At 33.3% G+C, this 11,081-nt stretch overlaps 1 protein-coding gene across 1 annotated transcript in view; it reads left to right on the top strand.

Annotated features, from left to right (window-relative positions):
- The first annotated feature begins 4,878 nt into the window (after positions 1-4,878).
- Positions 4,879-11,081, top strand: part of LOC128881190 (uncharacterized) — a 16,794-nt gene continuing 10,591 nt past the window's right edge. The window contains exons 1-2 of the mRNA XM_054131980.1: positions 4,879-5,413; positions 6,612-6,927. Of these exons, the coding sequence (XP_053987955.1) occupies positions 6,841-6,927 (87 nt within the window). The 5' untranslated portion in view covers positions 4,879-5,413; positions 6,612-6,840. The remainder of the gene's footprint in view (positions 5,414-6,611; positions 6,928-11,081) is intronic.

Here is an 11,081-nt window from a genome sequence, read left to right as displayed (position 1 = left end):
AGTGTTGCTCGACTTTTGGATATTGGGGCATTATCTTGTTGATACGTCCAAGTAATGTGGTTCTTCGAATGAATAAACGGCATCAAATTGTTCTCAAATATTTCAATATAGTCTAAACTATTCATTCTGGATGAAGGAAACGCTAATTCCAGCTTGCCACTCGAGCAAAACGCAGCCCATACCATTAACGTTCCCCCTCCAAAATTGGTTTTAGAGAAATATTTTGGATCTTTTCGTAGGTCTCTCCGATAACAATTGAACCCATCTGGGCCATCGAGATTAAACTTTTTCTCATCGGAAAATATTACCTAACGAAGAACGTTAAATGGAAGAAAATAATGTCACCTCTTAATTTGCCGATTAACATTAAACTTACACGATCCCAGTTTGTATTCATGTTTCCGCGGGCGTATTCCATTCTTGCTATTTTGTGGGATTTAGAAAGAACCGGTGGTGAAATTAGTTTTTGTCTGGCAATGTTTGAATTCCTTCTAAAGACGCGTTGAATGGTCCAACGCGACACTTCGAGTCTACATTCCGCTGCAATTTCCCGACAGCTTTTCAAACTATTGCTCCCAATTTTAATAATCTACCTCTCAGCACGCAGAGACAGTTTCTTCTTAGGTCCTCCTTTTTCATTTTGGCCATATTTCGACGGATTACGTAAAAAGTTTGATATTACTTTAGGGGATCGCCCAAGTTTATGTGCAGTTTCCCTAATTCCCAGTTCTAGTTTGTTGTAAGCTAAAATTTCATCTTGCTCTTTCTCAATAAGATACTTATTACGCGTGCATTGTATTAATTAATAAATACAACTCTGAATTAGATGAAAATTTGGTGACAAACACGGTTGAAGTGTGATGACAATGAAGGTGGTGCTATAGTTTTGCACCGATTCTATAATGTTTTTCGACTTTATATCGATATATGCTTAGACTACTTCAGTATGTTTCCTCTGAAATTAATTATTTACATCGCTTTTTCATATTAGCCAAGTACTTTCTTTGAAATTTTCTTTTATATTTAAAAAATCTTAATAATTTCAGTGGTGCTATAGTTATGCACCGCAGTGTATAAACCAGGTTCAATGTCGAATCTTCACACGATGTTAAATAGAATCTCTTTTCCTTCATTAAAACATGATGTAACTATGCATACGCTACTCATGAGGACTTCAATTCCGCTAAATTACTTTTTCGGTGCCAACTTCCAAATCACATTACTTACACATTGCTTACTTCATTTGAATTTACTGTAAATTCTTTTACAAACCTATAAAGCAGATCATAATTCCTCAGAGCTTCATAAATTGCCCTTATCACCTCCATCACATCTGGTATGGAATTTTTATGGTGAAAATTCTGTAAATTAACGTAAGTGTTTGCTCTTTGCCATCTATGCCATGAATGTGTGCTTTCTTCAAATAACGTTGGCAAAAGTGAATCGTCTCCAATGGAGACTACTTTAAAGGGGATGAAATAAATTTGAAAAATTAAATAAGCCGTTTGTGTTTTATTTGAAGAGTTAATATTTTTTTATCACAGTAGTATAAGTGTGAGCCACCGGTGGTATACATTCGCCGGCGTGAACGTGTTAATTAAGATAAATATAATTATACACAATGCGTAAACATATATACAGCTTATATACATGTAAATTCATACAAATATAACTTTATATTCAAGTTATCATGGTTACACGGAATATTTTATGTTATTGACTTCGGAAGACTGATACATAAAAGGGTATACAACGAAATTTTAAGAAATGTTTGCTGTAATATTTTTCTCCGCTACTGTAGATGACCTCTGATAATTTTTAATTAATTTAGTAGGAACCCCTCTGATTGTTCTGGAACGACTACTTTCAAAACTGTCGTGACTGGACTTAAACCCATTTTCTTTCACGATGCTACACCGAGCGCCATTCTACATATAATTACGTTATTTTAAGTTAAATGTAACACGACAAATTGCAAAACGCCGTTGGAAAGAAGTCACGGTTTTCAATTAACGTTCGTCGTTCATCAATTACTGTTGTAATAACTCGTCTGCGGCAAAGGAGAAATCCGGGACATTGGTTTGCGATAATAGTGGACGTTCGAGGTGTATCATCATCGTTATCGCTTGCGGTGTTCCAATAACCGCAATATTCCTTTACGCTGACAACGGTGCGAACGTCAATTTCGCGTCCAGTTTAGTTAAAACGGTATTCCATTACGAAATTCTTTTCATTGTTAAAACAAAACACGTCACCGATCGAGTCGTGTGTAGGCATGGAAACCAGATGAACCGCGCGTAATCGCAGTAGTTATCACTGCATGACATCGTTAATGGCTCTATTAAGCAATTAGCAACTCGAAATCGAAACACGACAGAATCCGAGCAAATTAAGCTGAACATAATCTGGACAATACGACGAGCATAAAACCAAATAGTTTCAAACCAAAATAATTTCAAATTACAATTCGTAACGTGACACACACTTCCACAGAATTTATTCACTAACTTTTAAGCATATTAAGTAAATCCAGATAGTTGAAGAAAAATCACCTTGTGTAATACATCGTTGAACTTTTTTGAAGATCCTCTATCACGATACGGAAGCAAAAACATACAGTTCCATTTAAAAGACCATAGATGACCTTCATATCTAATAGGCTAATATGAAAAAGCGATGTAAATAATTAATTTCAGAGGAAACATACTGAAGTAGTCTAAGCATATATCGATATAAAGTCGAAAAACATTATAGAATCGGTGCAAAACTATAGCACCACCTTCATTGTCATCACACTTCAACCGTGTTTGTCACCAAATTTTCATCTAATTCAGAGTTGTATTTATTAATTAATACAATGCACGCGTAATAAGTATCTTATTGAGAAAGAGCAAGATGAAATTTTAGCTTACAACAAACTAGAACTGGGAATTAGGGAAACTGCACATAAACTTGGGCGATCCCCTAAAGTAATATCAAACTTTTTACGTAATCCGTCGAAATATGGCCAAAATGAAAAAGGAGGACCTAAGAAGAAACTGTCTCTGCGTGCTGAGAGGTAGATTATTAAAATTGGGAGCAATAGTTTGAAAAGCTGTCGGGAAATTGCAGCGGAATGTAGACTCGAAGTGTCGCGTTGGACCATTCAACGCGTCTTTAGAAGGAATTCAAACATTGCCAGACAAAAACTAATTTCACCACCGGTTCTTTCTAAATCCCACAAAATAGCAAGAATGGAATACGCCCGCGGAAACATGAATACAAACTGGGATCGTGTAAGTTTAATGTTAATCGGCAAATTAAGAGGTGACATTATTTTCTTCCATTTAACGTTCTTCGTTAGGTAATATTTTCCGATGAGAAAAAGTTTAATCTCGATGGCCCAGATGGGTTCAATTGTTATCGGAGAGACCTACGAAAAGATCCAAAATATTTCTCTAAAACCAATTTTGGAGGGGGAACGTTAATGGTATGGGCTGCGTTTTGCTCGAGTGGCAAGCTGGAATTAGCGTTTCCTTCATCCAGAATGAATAGTTTAGACTATATTGAAATATTTGAGAACAATTTGTTGCCGTTTATTCATTCGAAGAACCACATTACTTGGACGTATCAACAAGATAATGCCCCAATATCCAAAAGTCGAGCAACACTAAGGTGGTTTCAAACACTTAATATAAATTGATTAAAGTGGCCAGCATGCTCCCCGGATCAAAATCCGATGGAAAATTTATGGGGTACGATGGTAAGGCGTATTTATGCACACAACCAATAATTTTCGAGCATTTCGCAGTTAAAAGAAGCTGTACTAAAATCCTGGAATGAAATTAACGATGAAATGTTGAAAAAACTAGTTGGGAGTATGGCAAGTCGCATTTTTGAGTTAATCGAGAAGAAAGGAGGCCCTACTCATTATTAAATCATTCCTTTTTATTCGCTGAAATTATAATTTAATCATTGCATTATAATTTAATATTGTTAATATGTTATAATTCCATTGGTGCTATAGTTGTGCACCCATGAAATATCTGTAGTATTATTATTAGGTGTATTAAATAAATGTTATGTTCGCCGTTTTATCATTGCTATAATATATTTTTAGCCTCTTTCATGTGATACTATTAAATATAGAAATTATTAATTAAATCTACAAAACGCACGAAAATTATAGCGATACTATAGTTATGCACCATAGTGCATCGTATATCGACGTGTATCGTATTTCGAAAAGATCTTCGAGTGTCAAGATGAAATGGAGGTACGAGAAGGTATCTTGAGAAAGCTAAATCAACAGCCAGTCCGGAGGCAAGACGATCTGCCAGGTAGTCAAGAACTAAAGGCCAAAAAGATGTAGTTATGGAAAAAGGGTGTCTTATATGCTGTTTGAGAGTCAACTTAAAAATTTTGGTCATTCTTCCACATTTCGCTCAGTTTTTCACTCATTTTATCCTAGTATACCTATATACAAATACCATAATTTTATTTGCTTTTTCATGTCATTCGAATAAAAAACTTGAAGGAATCATGCAATTTTATCATGCTGACTATCACTGACAATGTTTGTTACGATACCCCGTCAAAGAGGACATCCAAGTGCAAAGGATTAAGTATCGATGGAATTTTAACGATAATCCTAACGACTCGAATCTTACGCGCAGCTTTAAACGATTCATGACGTTGAAAACTTATACGCGCGCGATCGGGGAATTAAATACTAAAAGGCCACCTGATCAGGAACAGCTCGCAGGTGTCTCCTTAAGCCCCCCTGCGGGGCCGTAGTTAGTATGTGTCAGAGCACCCACGACTGTTGGGCACTTTAAAAACAATGAGACGACATTGGCGGACCCTCAGTGAACGTTTTGGTGCGGATCGTTAGCCAACGCGAGTCCTCGTTCTCCATTTCGTCGTCAAACTTGTTTCCTTCTAGTGACCTGTTTTATTTCGCTTCTTTTTTCATGCTAATTTACATAATATTGTAGTGAGTGAAAAAACGACTTTGACTATCGAAACACTAGCAGGTGCTACGAGGAATAGCTTCATTGAAACTCATGGAAATAAAAGTAGCGTTTCGTAATTGTTGTGCTTCTCAGTGAAAGTTCTTAAACGGGTCACCGTTTCTCGTGTACGACCGGCTCGAAACACGAGACTGAATACGACGTTTATCTATCGACACTGTCGCACGATTCAGTGGTGAAATGGCGATTAACCAACTGATACGTAATCGCGAAAATTTCGAAACGTTTGGCTCCGCACATGATTAATTTAACACGCGAATAATTAATCGGTGAACATAGCCTCTAGAGACAACTCTATAGCGTCCATTGTTTGATCGTCACTTGTAATTATTATGCCCCTCGTTTGGTTCGAATAGCATACGATTGATCGTAGTCCAGTCACGTTAGATTTTATCGTGGAAGTAAGTATTTGTATCTAGCTCATTTATTGCTTGAATTTTCATTTAATCGTTGTTAGAAGATATCTCAAAAACGGTTGGGTTTACCTCAATAGTGTGTTGCGAAAGCTTTGAACACTATTTTAATCTTCGAATTTTTATGTAATTTCACTGTAATTTCAATCGGCATTTAAAATTCGTTCGATAACGATGGAATAATTCTACAAGAATATACATTAATATTCTTACGAGTTCAAGTTCAAAACTTTCGCATAATGTTACGTATGTACAGTCGGTGTAAAATGTATTCGTACACCGATCAATTTCCCAAAAAACTATGTAAAATTTTAATTTATTAACTTATTTTGTTATGATCATTGATATTTTACATATTCTCGGAAGTCTCTAAGATAGATATAGTCCAAACAACATTTACTAGTTAATAGAATTTGTGACATTAACAAAAATATGCGAAAAGTGGGTAAAAGTATAGAAGCAATAAGTATTTGTGCGATTCTTATGACGAACCATTTACAGCAGAGTTTGTAAAGCAAACACATTAGTTTATTGCTCCGTACGAATTAGAAAACATCAAATTTCCAGTAAAGTACTATTAAAAAAGGTTCTAATAGAGGAATGGAAAAAGATCCCACTTCGAATAACTAATAATTTATTTAATTTAATGCTTAGAAAAGTTATAATAATTATAAAATCAAAAGGAAATTCTACGAAGGAAGTATTATATACTTGTAAATTAATGTAAATTTCTTTTTTTTAATGAAGTTTTAAAAGTTAAACAGTTATGCGAATACTTACTGCTTCAATATTTCTACCGATTAATTGTTTTTTTCTTGTTAGTTTCGCAACTTACATAAATAGCTATTTTCTTTGTAATCTATCTATTCTAGAGATTACCGAGAATATGTAGAATGTCATTGTTTATAAAAAATAAGTTAATAAATTACAATTTTACATAGTTTTTTTGAAAATTGATCGGTGTACGAATACTTTCTACATCCACTGTATAAACGATTGGCAACACGAAAAATGTATAATTTGTATACATATATTATAGAAACTATTCCTATCAGTATTTTCGACGATAACAATGTTTATAGTATAGTTTTTGAGATATCTAAACAAGTCAAGTAACAACTTAATTAAAAGTGTACGTAGAAAGTCAGCTTGCTAACAATATTTCCATAATGTTATTTTACTGTAGAATCGTGTCGAACAAGGTAGGAATTAAGCTACGGTAAAGCTAGCAGTTCTCGATTAAAATAAGTGGGAAACGTGTGTGTCCATGGATTATGAATTTATATGAGAAAGGAACTTCCATATTTCATCTGGCCGTGTCATGAATACTGAATCGTGTACAAATGATATAAGAGAATCTCTTTGGTTATTACGTGACAATTGTTGCATGTGTATCGCATAGTTCAGAATCCAAAATGATGGAAAAGAAGAGACGGAGCCTTCTACGGAAGGCCAAGGACGAGATTGAACTGGATAAAATGAACAAACAGAAACAGGGCAAGGTAAAATCCATCCTTGATTTATAACGCCATAAAGCTGAGACACTAACCTTTGTATTCCTTGGAAAACTGTTATGCACCGATCGTGAAATACGTTGTTTGTTATACTTCATATAAGATGAACAAATTTTATAACGTGAGATCAATAGAGTTATGTGCTCTAAATGTAAATTAAAATTAAAGGAGTCGTTTTTATTGGAAATAAACTAAATTAGGTAATCAGTAAAATATACGCATACCTTACCATTTTTATTGGCTTATTAAAAACTAAGCTATTGGTCTTTTCGAAATTTAAATTTTATTTTTAACCGACTTCGAAAAGGAGGAGGATACTCAATTCGACATGTATATATTTTTTTTCATATTTACTATTGAGCAATACTTTAATAATCTGGAGTTTTTCGAAATTTTTATTTGTTATAATGTCTTTTGTAAACATTTGTTTTAATGACAAATATCGTGACATAAAATTAGTTTTGTTAATAAAAATCTGAAAATATTCCAGACAAGGGTGGCGAAGTAAATTATAACGGGATGTAGTATTTTTGTATTCATAATACGATATAAAAATTAGAGTCCTCGCCTAAAACACGTACAATACGATACACGGGTGCACGTGTCACGTTTACGAGACACGGATATAAAAAAACACGTGTGATAATTACTCACCTACACGTGTAATTAATAAATTCATTTTTTTTTTGCAATTTATTGACTTCAAAAATTAATTAAGAATAATTATAATCGTGTATCCGTGTAATATGGAGACGGATATTTCCTACACGCATTTCTACACGTCTTTACGTCTTACACATGAAACTCGTATACGCGTGTACGCGTATGAATGGGAGCTCTAATAAAAATGTTACAAAAAACGCAGGGCATTTCATTTTGGTTCCATTATTATATTTTAATAATCACATGTCATTAAAATAAAATCCTAAAAAAAATGTTCCTTTAGATATTTTCCACATAGGACGCTGGTAGCTAATATGTAAACTAATCTTCTAATATAATTTTAGGTTCGCAGGATTTACATTGTATATCATTGTATCGATGAAAACCTCACAGTTATGACCGAGAGCTATAACAAAGTGTTTGTAAACTCGACTCAATATCCAGTGTTAATTCGATTAATGAAAATTCTTAACGAAGAAGAAACGAGTACCAACACATCTATTCTCAACTATTATTACAAAATTGTTAATAATTTTATTCAAAATTAAACCGTAAATCTTTTTTATTTTGATACCTAAAAATATATTTTTTCAACTCTGTTATCTTTTCATTTACTGACATAAACTTTAAAGATTTAATCAAATAAATAGAAAAATTGAATTAACAAACATGATTATTTAAATAAATTAAGATATTATTATTATTGTTATTTAAATACATTAAAACAAATTTGAGGATCCGTATTATCCAAATGTTTTTCACGAATCCTCCAGTGAACTTTCTTCAAATATTAAACGGAAATACTTGTCAATTATTTATTTTCTTGGGTTTCTTAGTATTTGCGTGTAAACAACAATACCATTACCGTCGACCTTTCGTTCAGCAGAAACAAAGGAGAATAGAAGAGGAAAAGTTAGAATATAGGTAGCTCATCGACTGAATTTGATCGAAGCAGAGAAAGAACCCCGAGTCATACGTCTTGCAGAGACACACGTTTCTTTCTTGTCTTTTTTCTTTCTACCTTATCTTATCACGTAAAGAGGAACTCTTGAAGTAACGGTTTGTACTTAGCCTTGCGAAAAAGTTTGCTTCCTAGAAAGACATGTAATCGTTGGAAATCCGTTTACAAGGAAAACGTATTTCAGAAAATACTCGTATATGCGTCTGTAAATATTATACAGTAGTTTTCTTCCAGTTACATCACAACTGTGGCGCGTTTAAAAAATTATTATTATTCTACGTAAAAGTTGTAGTGCAATAAATGTACAGAGTTTTACATTCATCATGAAGGTATATATGACATATATATGTACATATATACACATGAATAATGGTTGTATATGTGTAATGTTCATATTGTATGCAGATTATTGCGTGATAAGTTGTATGTTGTGTAAATGAAAATATATCATATTAGAACGAAGAACGATGTCCTTGAAATTTGGAAGAACACGACTTTAAAAATGTAATAAGCAATTTGTGATATTTTCTTCCTTTTTTTTTGAACGAACAATGTGTTTGAAATATTTAAGATTGTCCTGATAATGAAACAGTATGTAAACATGACAAAATTTTATCATCGAACGATTTATTCCTTTCTAAGAAGACACCTTAAGAAATGTAGTTTATCAACTACAAACAAGGATTACATGACATCAACGTAAACGTGACGCAGTAATTAATATTTTACGATCTTGTTTTGTAATTTTAGACACAGACATTTTAAACGAGAACACTCAGTAATAAAAATAATTACGTAAGTAGCTCTTGCTTATTAAAAAATAAATTCTTATTGAACTTGTCAAGCAATATAATTTGATATTATCAACATCACAGTTACTTTTCAGCACACAGCTAATGTTCCTTCCTCCTTTATTTTTTCTTTTTACTAATACATACGAATTAATCGTCATAATTTCTGATAAGAATTAGAATATAAAATGTAACCACATTTTGTTACATAATTAGAAAAACTGTCAAATGTTGGGAACCAAATTTAAGGCATATCCAACGCAGCATTCAAAGTTATTGAAATATTTCTATTTTATACATATACAGTCAGTGTAATAAGTATTCGTATAGGAGCCATTTATTTTAAATTGGTTGCCGTACGAATACTTCTTACACTGACTGTATTTGGGAATTTTAAACGAATGAACAAATGGTCTCATTCATCATCAAATAGCGGTAACAAAAATTTTGTTAAAAAATTAATTGTACCAAAACTACTTAAAAATGTAATATACATTTGATAATATATTAATTAAATTAATGAGAATTCATTTCGTACGAATAAAATAAACATTAATCCCAGTAATGAAGCAGAAGTATTGTGCTGACGAAGTTGAGGTTGTGAATCTGGAACATCGCCATCAATTTTCCTTTCATTTAATTTAATGACTTTCTCTTTTATATGTTATTAGATATTTTGTACGGTATACTGAACACGAATTCATTTGGTTTCCAATATAAAAAGGCCATCAACAAAGGGGACTTGGAAACGACGTTATTAATTAACTTGTCACCGGGGTGTTTATTTGACTTTCCCTATTTCGGTCCCTCTTATCCCATTTCTCGTCAATCAGACATGGCGGACATGATGGAGGAGTAAAAGCAACAGCGAATTAATTGTTGCGGTGAAACGATACGTCCCCAGTGTATCGTGCGTCTTAATCAAGTACCTCTTCTACTTCGACCTTTTATGTACCTTTCCCTCTTCCGTTTCCTCAACGATCGAGCATATTTCGCAAGGAGACGCAACGTCAATTTAGTGTAGCTGTGAAAACAGGGAATAGAATCCCCTTGAAACAAACGATTGTGAACAATGAGGTTGCTTCGTGCTTACGTAATTTCAACACAATACCACTGTGTTACGTCGTACTGTGTTTAAAACAATAATATTACAATTCATTAATTCTAAATGGAAACACTCAAATTCCCCTTGCTCTGTTAGGTACACTAGTTTACAGCCAAAATGTACATTCAATGCCACAATTTTTTTCTTATGTATTTTGGCGTACTAAACTCGAAAATCGCAAGAAGAAATTTTTCTATGGATAGGTTTTTTTTATATGAATTTTTGAATTTTTGTTCGATTTTTTTCTGACATACGTTCACATTTTAGGCCATCTTGAGTTAGAAACGTCCGATTGAGTCGCGCAAGACGCCATTTTAAAGGTAATCGAATTTCCAATAATTGCTTTTCACATTATTTTCCAATCGGTTCAATAGTTTAAGTGCTACGAGCCAATATATATGAGAAACATTGATTCTTTCGGCTAAAATAGAACACGAATATTTCTTCCATCGCCATGGAAAAATAGAAATTGTCAAATTATGTCCTGTGTCTTATTGTTTACGTATAGATCGCACTTTTACGAAGAAAACAATCTTCGAGCAAGCTAACTTCGATTAGAAATAATTTCGGCCTTAACTTTGTCTTCTGTTATTCGTTGGGTTCGTTTCTCTGATGAGGAACC

Source organism: Hylaeus volcanicus, chromosome 1, assembly GCF_026283585.1.
Source record: "Hylaeus volcanicus isolate JK05 chromosome 1, UHH_iyHylVolc1.0_haploid, whole genome shotgun sequence".
NCBI classification, from domain to species: Eukaryota; Metazoa; Arthropoda; class Insecta; order Hymenoptera; family Colletidae; genus Hylaeus; species Hylaeus volcanicus.
The sequence above is the reverse complement of the archived record's forward strand: the minus strand, read 5'-3'. Positions and strand labels throughout refer to the sequence as shown.